This window comes from Chrysemys picta, chromosome 8, assembly GCF_011386835.1.
Source record: "Chrysemys picta bellii isolate R12L10 chromosome 8, ASM1138683v2, whole genome shotgun sequence".
NCBI classification, from domain to species: Eukaryota; Metazoa; Chordata; order Testudines; family Emydidae; genus Chrysemys; species Chrysemys picta.
The window spans coordinates 37,756,325-37,769,453 of NC_088798.1; the positions used below are offsets into that span (position 1 = coordinate 37,756,325).

At 41.2% G+C, this 13,129-nt stretch overlaps 2 protein-coding genes across 5 annotated transcripts in view; one reads left to right on the forward strand and one right to left on the reverse strand.

Moving 5' to 3' along the window:
• The window catches only part of LOC101952433 (putative ferric-chelate reductase 1), a 59,379-nt gene extending 58,063 nt beyond the window's left edge, over nt 1-1,316 (reverse strand). Inside the window, exon 1 of the mRNA XM_042840623.2 lies at nt 967-1,316. The gene's annotated coding sequence lies outside the window, so the exon portion shown is untranslated. The remainder of the gene's footprint in view (nt 1-966) is intronic.
• A 34-nt stretch (nt 1,317-1,350) lies between these two features.
• Nucleotides 1,351-13,129, forward strand: part of AGL (amylo-alpha-1, 6-glucosidase, 4-alpha-glucanotransferase) — a 72,147-nt gene continuing 60,368 nt past the window's right edge. For 3 of the 4 annotated variants that reach the window (XM_065554272.1, XM_065554275.1, XM_065554274.1), the window contains exons 1-5: nt 1,351-1,499; nt 1,871-2,020; nt 5,784-5,994; nt 7,222-7,388; nt 8,619-8,822. In XM_065554272.1, coding sequence (XP_065410344.1) covers nt 1,939-2,020; nt 5,784-5,994; nt 7,222-7,388; nt 8,619-8,822 — 664 coding nt within the window. In that variant the 5' untranslated portion in view covers nt 1,351-1,499; nt 1,871-1,938. Of the gene's footprint in view, nt 1,500-1,581; nt 1,793-1,870; nt 2,021-5,783; nt 5,995-7,221; nt 7,389-8,618; nt 8,823-13,129 lie in introns of those variants that run through there. The other variant, XM_065554273.1, reaches the window with a different exon arrangement.

The following is a 13,129-nucleotide window of genomic DNA, read 5'->3' on the forward strand; positions in this document are numbered from 1 at the left end:
CTGTAGAAGAAGAGGAAGAAACCTTTCAACAATATCTCCATTTTCTCTTCTCACTAGCTTTTTACTTATTATTCATTTCACTCAGCAACATGCTGCCTGTGCAAACATAAAAAGCAATAAACAGTCAGACAGTGACTGTAAATTGAGAAGTATGGTTTTTTATAGTCCTAGGTAATGAAAATAGACTGACCTTCCCTAGCTGCAAGATTGACCTTTCTGGTGGTGTCAGTTAATGATAGATCAGTGGTGAGATGCTTGTAGCAACTGTTCTAACTATTTTGTTGCAATATTAGGCTGCTAAGGCACTGATCAGAGAGGCTAGGTGACCATATTTCAGATTACAGTATTCAGAAAACCATGAAAATGCCTTAACAGAAGTGGTGCAGTTTACAAAAGCAAGATTATGTATTGTACATGTAGTAGACATTTAAGGTTTCTTTCCTTACATTCTGGCTCCGTAGAGATCCTTATACTTTAATGTTGTTTGCTGGTGGTATATACATCAGCTGACATCACCTTTTTACCATAGAGTATAGCAGAAGAATTAGAACCTATAGATGACTTTTGTCCCCTGGAAGCATGGAGCAGTGTGCCTATTTACCACAGCTTCTGTCCACTGTCACCTTATCTGTGTGTGCTGTATGCTGTCCCTTTTTCTGCTGAAAGAGCTTGTGGAGAATTGGTGGTGTACAGAACATTAAATGATTAGGCCTTTGGTAAGAGACAACTCTGTAGTGTGGTTTTGAAACAAGTTTAAAAAAACGTGTCAATTTAAATTTGTGTCCATTTTGTTATTAAGGACCGATTATATTACCAGAAACGTTTCTTTAATTACAGCTGCTACATAATCTGTGGTGAATGCTTTAATTTGTATAACATGCATACACCTACAACATGTTAAATTCACGGGCACAGTTAGTAACGAAGTAGTAGTTAGAAAAACTGAATAACGGTAACATTACCTACCCCCATCTCTGAAAGCTTTTCGTGTACAGGGACCTTAGAGTGAATTACACGCGGTGGAAGAAGACAGAACTGTGGAATGGGTACAGCTGTTGGGGCGGGCAGACAGATGATTAAAAGTGTAGGGTTGGGGTAACGTCTCCTCTAGTAGTGAGTGAAGCTGAGGCGCCCTAGCTTGACCTGTCAGCTCTCCCTCCCGACCTGCTGGGCGGAGATAGTTCAGCCACGGGCGTCTGTTATTAAATAAATACAGTAGCTAGCTGCACAGCATTTAAAATTATCCATTTCAAATCCCATCTCCCAGCAGCGCTCCTGCCCCATACAACCCCCCTCCGGCCATTCAGCCGCTCCTCTCGCGGGAGCTCCGCCGCCCCCCGCCCTGTCAGTGTCTGGCCGCGGCGGAACCAATAAAGTTGTTGCGAGGCGGCAGGGCCTGGGCGGTGCGTGCCGGTGAGGTGAGGAGCCGCCCGGCCTGTGACAGACGGAGGCCCCTAGTGCCCGCAGCCGGTGCGGTGCTCGGCGCGGAGGAGTCGCCCGTGAGTAGCCCCGCGCCGGCAGCTATTTATATAGCCCCTGGGGTGGGACGCGCTGCCAGGCGACTCCCCCGCCCCCTGCGCGCCCCGGCCGAGGGCGCATTGCCCAGCGAGAGTGACAGGCGCAGCCCCTCCACCTGCGCTGCAGCGCGACCCCGGCCGCCGCTCTCTGCCTGCGGCTCTGCCCTGCGCGCCGGGACTGGACTCCCCAGCTCCCGGGGCTGCCTCCCTCATCCCCCTGCCCAGGGGCTGCGTCCCTCCGCGCTTCTCCCCGGGCGCTCTGCAGGCTGGGCAATGTAAGTCTGGCTCCCGCGGGCTCGGACTCCTTCCTGCTTTCGTGGCTGTTGACTTGGGGGGGCCGTTTGTTTTTGTAGGGGTCGCTCCTGTATTTCCGACATTAAGTGTCCCCCCTTGAAAGAGGCCAAGTTACCGGGCAGCAAAAATGCCCCCCAGTAACCAGACTCGAGTTTTGCTTCTGAACGCCATGGAAAAGCGGGAGAAGACCCTCTTCAGGCTTGAGCAAGGTCAGTGCTGACATGTAACGGCTCTGCTGTGCGCAGCGCTGGTTGGTAACCGAACGGAGAGTCTAGGCAGCTCTTCGGTAAGCGAGCATTGACATTCATTAATGAAAATGATCGTGGAGAGCTGTAGTTTTTCCCTCCCCCATCATCTGTCTCACACACTCGCACTGTGTTCAGGTTAGTTGCTGTCCTCTGGCACTGTAGTGCTCTTTGCATGGTGTTGATTGTTTGTATGGTGATAGCTTTAGAGACCACAATCATGGATCAGTGGGTGACCAGATGTCCCAATTGTATAGCCCTGTTGAGGGGGCTTTTTCTTATATAGGCTCCTATTACCCCCACCCCCATCCTGATTTTTCACACTTGCTGTCTGGTCACCCTGTCAGTGTGGGTTGTAAAACACTTTCAGGCTGAAAGGCAAATTGTATATATTTAAAAAAAAAAAAAAAGCAAAATCACTATTCCAATTAAATATGAGCCTAGTTTCAGACCACACCTGAAGGATGGTATAATTATAGCACTCCCATATCCATCACTACTTCAGTCCCTGTCTTTGCTATTTATAAAAGTTTTCATAATCCAGCTTTTTTTGTGCAGTACTAAATCTATTATGTACAAATCCCATGTCTTAGTTGTAGGGATATGAATTATATTTATGTCTTCAATCCTTTTTTTTTTGGCTCACAGGTAAGATTTGGAAAGACATGTTTGTGTACTAAATTCATTACAGCAATGCTGTAATTTGCAATGATTTCTCATGTTACTAAGTACTTGGAATTATTTTTATTTTTAATATACCCATCAACCTGTTAGTGAAAGGTATATTTGGCCCAGTATCATCTTGGTCAGCAATCTCAGCCAATGAACTGTTTAAGATGAAAATGTTATCTGATATCTTTATTCTTCCTTGCATACTGCTTTTTTTTTTTTTTTTTTTTTTTTTAAAGGGGCAGCAGTAAAAGTTTTAACTTTCACCAGGAAGATTTAAAAAACATTGTCCAAGAATGGTTGATTTATGAATTTACCATACTTTCAAAATACTTTTAGAACAGCACAACTTTTTTTTTACCCTTCTATAAAACTAGAAGTCTGCTTAAATACTTAGATTTCAGAATTTGCAGAATGATTAGTATGTGAATTTACCAGAAACTTTTACCATTAATGAACAAAGTGCAGAGTCAGTTCTGACCTCCTTATTAACTTTTCTTCAGGCTATGTAAGCTTTGTTTGGAGGCCGCTGAAGATTTGAAAGCCATACATTTCAAATTGCCTACGTTGATAGCTAGTTGAGGGAGAGAGTAGCTAATTTAGGCAAGGCATTCCTGGTATCAGTACTGTTGCTATAGGGAGTAAGATATCTAAGGCCTATAACCCTGTAGTCTGGTCTAATTTTAGCAGACTCCATAAGGAAATGTCAAGACTATAGGGAGGAGAAATTGCCTGAACTTTCTGAGGGCACATGTTCACTAGCAATGTTAAAGCGCTGCTGCGGCAGCTCTTTAATGTGCCTTGTATAGTCGCACCACCTCCATGAGAGGAATAGCTACCAGTGCTGGGAGCGCGGCTTCTAGCACAGGTGCACTGTCTACACTGGCACTTTACAGCACTGAAACTTGCAGCACTCGGGAGGGGGGGGGTTCACACCCTCGAGCAAGAGAGTTGCAGCACTGTAAAATGCCAGTGTAGACAAGCCCCAAGAGTGATTGTGTTCAATTTTTGCCATCAAGTTAGCTATGTTTTTAGTTGATAGGCACCCGAATCCTGAAACTACACCTCTACCCCAATATAACGTGACCCGATATAACACAAATTCGGATATAAAGCAGTAAAGCAGCACTTCGGGGGGGGGGCTGCGCACTCCGGCGGATCAAAGCAAGTTCGATATAACGCAGTTTCGCCTATAATGCGGTAAGACTTTTTGGCTCCCAAGGACAGCGTTATATAGGGGTAGAGGTGTATTGTTAAGCCTTTGCACTATTATGTGTTTGGAGGGTATTTTTCCCCCCTCTTTTTTTAATGTTTAGTGGATGATAGGGTAAGTAATGTACTGTAAACTTAATTGGCATGGGCTACTTAAATGTACTTGGATAGCTGGACTCTGATATTTGGTTGTGCTGGCACAATTCCATTTGTTGAGCAACTTTTTTATTTAATCAGGATAGTGTGATTCAGTTATCTAACTTTTTACATGTTACAGCACAATTTTAAACTCTTTTTCTAATACACGATTGGTTTATCTGTTCTTTAGACTACATGTAGAACTTTCTTACCAGGAAGACAAGACAGCCAAGAGTATTTTGCTTTTTAACTGAAGAATGAATAAAAAAGCACTTTTTTAAAAAAAAGTCATGGATTCTAAGATCCTGGTTCTGCAGTTGACTGTCCGTTGAAGTCACTGTGGCCCTGCAGGATTGCATGGCTGTATGTGGGTGTAGGCAGTTGCAAGGTTGAGGCCTCAATCAATAATGGTTGTTGCCTTGCAAGTTCATCTGTCCAGTTTTACTCATGTGAGCAGACCAGGCTTTTAAGGCCGTGATACTACAGTCAGATTCATTCAGGCATGCACATGCACTGAGACCTGTTGGCTTAAATGAAATTCCATGTGAACAAGTGGATTAGATTATAGAATTGAGGACGAATGTCTTCATTTTAGGGTATTAAGGCTTCAATCTTGCAATTTACAATTTGTGGATGAGCTGTTGCACCCAAGAAGAGTCCCATGGAAGTCAGTGGGGCTCCATGCAAGTATAGCTGTAAATTGCAAGAGTGGGGCCTTGGTCTGTAACTTCATTTATATTTTCAAAAAATGTAAAGGTTTTTGGATTTGTTTAGTTGAATATTCCATGAAATGTAAAAATATCTAAAATATTTTCAAGTTTGGTCTTCTACTTTTCACAAATACCTATTTTCCCAGTTCAGTTAAATTTAAAGAATGAGTGTCAACTTAGAACCCGGTCAGTTTAATAATAATTAAAAAAAAAAAAAAAAAAAAGTTAAACTAAATTCAGGTGCTACGTATTCCTAAGTTCCTGTGCCAGTGTATGTGGTTTGAGAGTCATATTTTCCTGTTGTGCTTTTATATTTAAGAATTATTTTCTTTCTCTGTTATGTGAAAGATTCACATAAAATGAGAAACTGACAAGACAGAAAATGCTTTCAAGTGCACAAAGAGAAACAGACTAGAGAAAAATAGCTTTTTTCCCTCACTTTGTTTTTCATGTCAATTATAGTAATGTTGGGTGTTACATGTAACAAAAATAGGTAAAATATGGGTTTTAAGTTGACATTTAAACTAAATAAAAAATGTGTGTACCCCATCTCTATATATTATGTATTAAAATGAGGTAACTGTTTAGATTGTAGTACTCCTGTCACCTCACAATTCTTCCAAAACTGTAATAAATAACTTTTCCCAGGCATTTTTTTGTTACTGTACTGTATTTGAGCAGAAATAGAAATAAAGCGCTCTGAAGTGAGATAATTAGTTTCCCATTTCAGGGTTCTGGTTGGTTTTGAATGGTAACACTAGCAGAGAACCAGAAATAATTATTACAGCATCATTATCTGTTGATGAGAAATGCCAGTAAAATAAAAACGTTCTCTTAACTTTACACCCAATACACCTATTTAGAATTATGGTACCCATCTATTAACTAAAAATCTTCATATTGTGAATCACAATAATAAACCAAAAGATTTAGTCTTTAATTTTAATAATAAATGAGATTTTTTTTTTTTTTTTAAACCCATTCTCTTTTCTGTTGAGGTTTTGAACTGCAATTCCGACTGGGCCCAACATTGCAAGGCAAGCATGTTACAGTGTACACTAATTACCCAGCTTCTGGAGAATTATTCTATCGCCGCAAGTTCAGGGCACTATCATGGCACAACCCAACAGGAAGAGAAGATGATTCTGACAAATACTGTAAACTGGATCTCCAAATTTCTGGATCATACCAGTATTATTTCAGTCATGAGTAAGTGGAGTTTTTTACATATGAAAAACTGCAGTCTTCCTCTCACTACTCCATGTATCTCAGTCTTGACCTAGGAGAACTATGAGGTGTAAGAGGATAATTCAGTTTCCATATCAGTGCAGTCATTGGCTTCTGCAGAGGACTGCCCACAAAGGATGCAAGATGTAGTTTTTGATGCTGCCGTGTTTTGGGGAGTACTTGGAACAAATTTAATCATCTATTTGTTTATGAATTTTGGAAAGGCAATCCATGCCTGCAGGGTTTCAAAGTCAGCATTCTAATGATACAAATAATTAATTAATAGACTTGGAAGGTTGTGAGAGATCAGACATTAAAATAAGTAGTCTTTCTTACATATCTTCAGGTTTTGTTCCACTCAGTTCTGACCTATAGCTGCTACCAGAGCTAGAAATCATTATGTTCAAAACCTATGCAACATTAACCCATTCATCTCTAACTTCAGTGATTTCTTTTTTTTGAGGTCTTGAGATAGTGTAAGTATAAAAAAAAACAAAAAAGCCACCTGAATTCTGATTACCATCTTACTTTTATTAAGTCTAATGCAATCAATCTGTAGTGTATAGTACCTCACCTATTACCATTGTTTAAGAGCTGATAGCTTTGAGACCATTGTGGCTGATCGGGACCATCAAAATCTTCCAGGTTCTCAGCCTAGACCAGTAATCAGAGGAAAAATTTTGATCCCTGTTTATAATTTGTCACCATCGGCTATATTTCCTCTAATCGTGTTTTGAGAATACTCATATTCATTCTATTAAAAAGTTGCTGAGTAGAGGAATGGGGGAGGGGGTTAAGAATACTTGGCACCTCACAGGTTCAGTCACTGTTTTTGACCCCAATCCAATCCATGCAGGCTGATTGTCATATATTCACAAAGCCACATTGAAATCCATAGGTCTTCAAACAGTCCTAAAGGTCTACTTGCATGGATCCAACTGCAGGACTGAGGTCTTTTGTATGTTCTTTCTCCAGAAAAAGGCCTTGTTGTAAATTTCAGGGGCAGAACATGAAGTACATGAGTCTAAATGCATCCATACATTGGGGAAATGGTGGGAACTACTCTGAGTTTGAAAGATTGGTAACTGTTTTGTGGCTAAAATGGGATGATTTTAAACTACCAGATTGTGGATTGGCTTCTGGTGTTAGAAATGGCTGGTGCAATGGGCATTTGCTTTTCCAGTGTTTAATAGACTCAATTTATTTTAGAAATGAGAAAAGTGGCGGAGGTTACATAGTTGTGGACCCTATTTTGCGTGTTGGAGCTGATAATCAAGTATTGCATTTAGACTGTGTTACACTCCAGACATTCTTAGCTAAGTGTCTGGGACCATTTGAGGAATGGGAAGATCGTCTTAAAGTTGCAAAAGAATCAGGTAATAACCACATACTCTGTAAAGGTAATTTTTAAGGGATGCAGCTTATATTTATACTGTTTATGTTCTACCAGTATCTGTTACACAATTCATATATCTTTGTAGTTTGCAGTTTAAGTTATGAAACTGAATTCAATGTTAAACATATAATAGCGCAAACCAGTCTGATTACTAAAATATTTTGCTTTGAAAGACAAGTATTTGGGAATTACCTTTAAAAATGTGATCTAAATTTTTAGATTGTTTGTTTGTTTGTTTGATTTGTTTCACATAGATGTGAAGTTTGTAGAATTGATTGGAACGGTGGACAGGAGGTGGGGCTAAATCTTACCTTAAAACAGGGGCTGGCCTGACGGCCGCATTGGGTTTCGTAAATTGTATGGAGGGTCGGTTAAGGGAGGGGGTCATGGCCTGGTCCCCAACTCCTATCGGGGGGGGGGGGGGGGCAGATTCCTGCCCCGTCCAACCCCCTCGTTCCCTGACGGCCCCTCTGGGACCCCTGCCCAATCCACACACACCCTGCTTCCTGTCCCCTGACTGCCCCCGGACTCCCGCCGCCCCATCCAACCCCTCCTCTCATTCATTCCTGATGGCCCGCCCCCGGAACCCCTGCCCCATCCAACCACCCCTTCTCCCTGTCCCCTGACTGCCCCTGGAACCCCTGCCCCCTGCTGCCCCATCAACTCCCCATCCTTCCTGACTGCCCCCCGGGACCCATACCCCCATTCAACACCCTGTTTCCCCCTGACCACCATCCACACCCCTGCCCCCTGACCACCACCCTGAACTCCCCTGCCCTCTATCCAACCCCCGCCCCCTTACCGCACTGGCTGGAGCTCCGGTGGCTGGCAGCACTACAGCCACGCTGCCCACTGCCACCACGCAACTCAGAGGGTCAGGCCGGGCTCTGCAGCTGCGCTGCCCCAGGAGCTCACAGCCCCACCACCCAGAGCATTGCAACAGCGCGAGCGAGCTGAGGCTGCGGGGGAGGGGCCGGGCCTCCTAGACCAGGGGCTCGGAGGCCGGGCAGGACGGTCCCGCAGGCCGGCTGTGGCTCACGGGCCGTAGTTTGCGCGTCTCCCCCCTCTCCCCCCAAAACTTTCCTTAGTTATGTGAAAAGTTCTTTGTTTTCAGTACATGCTATGATTATACAGTTTATCATAGAATTTCCTCATCTTCACTGTAACGTTTTTCTTGTATTAACAAATGGTTTCCTTGTCATTTTTGTAGGTTACAACATGATTCATTTTACGCCATTGCAAAAACTTGGATTATCTAGATCATGTTACTCTCTGGCTGATCAGTTAGAAGTAAATCCTGACTTTTCAAGCCCAAATAAAAAGTGTACTTGGAGCAATATAGGAAACCTAGTGGAAAAAATGAAAAATGAATGGAATATGCTTTGTATAACAGACGTAGTCTACAATCATACTGGTATGATTTTTGTTATACTATCTTGGTGCTTTTTATTGCCAACTCAGTAACACGGTCAAAGCTATTCTGGTTATTCCACGATTTTTTTCCCCTTGAATAGACCTTTTAAAAGGCTTTTTAAGGAACTTGTTCTTTTTTATCGGTCTTCTGAACCCCTTAAGTCTAGGGTATCTCTTGTCTGTCAGGGAGAGTTGTCTATTAAAATGGCAAAATGAGAATTCTTTTTCAGTGCTTAAAGCATTAAAAATCTAAGGAGATCCTCATACATAGTTTCTATTTATAGAACACCAATATGCATGTCTATATTTTCATAATACTAACTGTATTTATATATACCGCAGGGCATTGTTCAGGCATAAATTCACTGGATTACACTGTGTAACAAGTGTAATGTTCTTCACTGTTTTAAAAAAAACCACACCAACTTTAGGATACTATTATCAGAGGGAGGAAGAAAGAAAAGCAGAAGTGGGGGTGAATGTGGGTGATGATGAGAGAAGGTATGGAACAGGTCCATATAATACTTCTAAAAGAAGACACGTTCAAGGAATATGATCTTGACATTAGTAACAGGATCAATTTTGTATCCCAATAATTATGAAGTCTAATTATTCCACATAATAGTGCAAAAATAGATCATATATTCTCAGCCATTAAAAACTGCTTGGTTAGATATTCATACATTTTAAAAGGTTCCATGATTTTATTTTGTTTGCTGCTGATAAATTAATATTGGTGGTGGTTCTTTTTTATATAAGTTGGTGAAAAAGATTTCAGTTAGAATATTTTAATTCTAAGCCTCTTTTAGGAAGCTTCTTAATAATTATTGGACTAATTAAAATAATTTTGATAGACTATTTAGCCATTTGCATATTCAAAAAAGCAGGCTTAGTTCCATGCAGTACTCTTAAATAATTGAATGTCTGATAACAGGATCAGCAATAAAATGGTTAAACATGTTAGTGTCACAATCATTTCTTTAAATGAAATGCAGCTCCATGTAAAGCAAACAAAACTTGCAGTTTATTTCTTTTGAGCTAGCTATCCTCGCACACAACAAACGCTACTGGCCTAGTCTGGTATTCTTGTCCCAATAAACTTTTTTACAAATATAGATTAAAAATTTGGGCCCTGATTCTACAACTTCACATGCATGTGTGTAACTTGTGTGTTTGCAGGACTGGGGCCTTATAATGTCCTCACAACACCAGATGAAAATTTTATATTTTAACAGCTGTAACCACAGTTCTCCTGCACCATTCTCTAGCTACCAGCCCTGTTTATCAATTCTGTCTTCTTTCTCTGCCTAGTGTGTATGTGCATTACAGTTTAGGGAAATGGGAAACAACCAGCATGTCTTCAGTAGCACTTAAATTTTTGTGGTAAATCAAACTATTCATCAAAGTCAACACTTATTTGAGATGAAAGGGAAAAGTCTGAGTGCTATTGTTTGTGCATCTGGCTTCACACTCAAAAAGACAACATTGCATTAGTTTCAGTTCTGAAACTAATCTTCACAACAAAACGGGCTAATAAACTTCTTCCTTCCTCTTTTTTCTTCCTTTTTTTTTTTTTTTTTTAAATGAAGTTTATATTATGGTGAATATACTACTACATCTGTGAATTTCTCTAATCAGATATACATATATTTTTCCATCTATTTCATTTCACAAAACAAGAATAGTTTGTCAAGCATAATGCTGTATGTCTAGTGTTTCTCTAGAAATAAGTTTCTCTCATTAAATTCCAATTATTGAGAGGATTAATCTTCAAAGCAATTCCTTTATCGCAATGATTAGAAATGTTTTCATTTCCCCTCTGTAGGCTAGAAAGGCAGTTTCTCAGAATCAAGTGAAAAGTTGTCCTTTTTGCTGCCTTATATTTTGTTGGAAAGAATCAACCATTTCTGAGGCAAAAGGAGAAGTCTTTCTTAGAAGCATCTATCATGCTTTTTGCTAATCTATGCAGAATAGGATAACTTCGCTTTTTAAAGAAAAAATATTTTTCATACAGATGTCTGAGGTAGTATGTATGTATATTGAATAAAACCCCAAATAAAATATTTACAAGTGAAGTTTTTAAAGGCCCGTGGTAATGTTGCTTTGTGGTACTTTCAAGTGAGCAGGCTGCTTTTAGTTGTGGATGGCAGAGTTCCATATTTATAAAGGTCAAATAGTCAATGCCAAGTTCTAAATGATATTGAGATGAAATGGTAGAGGTCACTTTGAACACAAAAGAACTATACATGCTATAGGGTGAGCAGTAGTTCTGTTTCTTTTCCTTTGATATAAAAAAGAAACCAACCTCCTGTGATGGGTTCGGTCACAGAAACCCCCTTGGGACTGCCACCTGATGTGCTGAGACTACCTTTGAGCCCATTTTCCCTGGCAGCTTGGGACTTCAGTATCCTGTCTTGTTGAGCCAGACATGCTAGCCTGCTGCAAACATGGACCTAGGTCTGAACCCCGTCCCCCAAAAGCTGCAGACTTAACTTAAAACCGCTTAAGAAGTGCTCCTGCCTCTAGCACCCAGACACCCAGTTCCCGATGGGATCCAAAACCCCAAATAAATCCATTTTACTCTGTATAAAGCTTATACAGGGTAAACTCATAAATGGTTTGCCCTCTGTAACACTAATAGAAAGAGATGCGCACAGCTGTTTGCTTCCCCCAGGTATTAATTACTTGCTCTGGGTTAATTAATAAGCAAAAAGTAATGTTAAGTATAAAAAGTAGGATTTAAGTGGTTCCAGGTAATAACAGATACACCAAAGTAAATTACCAAGCAAAATAAAACAAAAAATGCAAGTCTAAGCTTAATACAGTAGGAAACTAAATGCAGGTAAATCTCACCCTCAGAGATGTTCCAATAAGCTTCTTTCACAGACTAGACTCCTTCCTAGTCTGGGTCCAGCAATCACTCCCCCCTCCCCGTAGTTACTGTCTTTTGTTCCGTTTTCTTTCAAGGATCTCTTTGGAGTGGAGAGCCAGCTGAAGACAAAATGGAGGGGTTTCCAGGGCCTTTTATATTCTATCTCTTGTGGGCGGAAACCCCTTTGTTCTCCTGTACTAAATCACAGTAACAGGATGGAGTCTGTAGCCACCTGGGCAAATCACATGTGTATGAATGGCGTCGGCCTGCAAAAAGCTGAATCATTGTTTACATGTTAGTTTGAACGTTCCCAGGAAAACTCAGATGTGGATTGGCGTCTCCTAAAGTCCAATGTCAGTTAAGTGTTTCTTGACTGGGCACTTACTGAGAATAGTCCTTTCTCAAGAAGCTGACCAAATGCTTCACTGAGGCTACTTAGAAGTAAACAAATACATAGCCAATCTTCATAACTTCAAATATAAAAATGACACATGCATACAAATAGGATGAATATATTCAGTAGATCCTAACCTTTGCAAAGATATGTTACATGGCATATCTGGTGTGATGGGTTAGATCACAGAAACCCCCTTGGGAGCTGCCACCTGATGTGCAAAGACTACCTCTGATCCTGTTTTCCCTGCCAGCTCAGGACTCCAGCACCCTGTCTTGCTGAGCCAGACTCTCCCATCTGCTCCAACACGGACCCAGGGTCTGAATCACTTGCCCCAAAGCTGCAGGTTTACCTGAAAACAGCTCACAGAAGTGTGCTTGTCTTTAGCACTCAGATGCCCAACTCCCAATGGGGTCTAAACCCAGATAAATCCGTTTTACCCTGCATAAAGCTTATTCAGGGCAAACTCATAAATTGTTCGCCCTCTATAACACTGATAGAGAGAGATGCACAGTTGTTTGCTCCCCCAGGTATTAATACATACTCTGAGTAAATTACTAAATAAAAAGTGATTTTATTAAATACAGACAGTAGGATTTAAGTGGTTCCAAGTAGTAACAGCCAGAACAAAGTAAGTCACCAAGTAAAATAAAATAAAATGCGCAAATCTATGCCTAATCAAACTGAATACAGATAATCTCACCCTCAGAGATGCTTCAGTACGTTTTTTTTTTTCTCCGACTGGACACCTTCCAGGCCTGAGCACAATTCTTTTCCCCTGGTACAGCACTTGTTGCAGCTCAGGTGATAGCTAGGGGATTCTTCATGATGGCGCCTCTCTCCCCTTTGTTCTCTTCCACCCCTTTATATATCTTTTGCATAAGGCGGGAACCCTTTGTCTCTCTGGGTTCCCCCCCCCCCCCCCCCCCACTGGAAAAGCACCAGGTTAAAGATAGATTCCAGCTCAGGTCACATGTCACTGCAAGACTTCATTACTCACTTGCCAGCACACACACATACAGGAAGACTCACAGGTAAACAC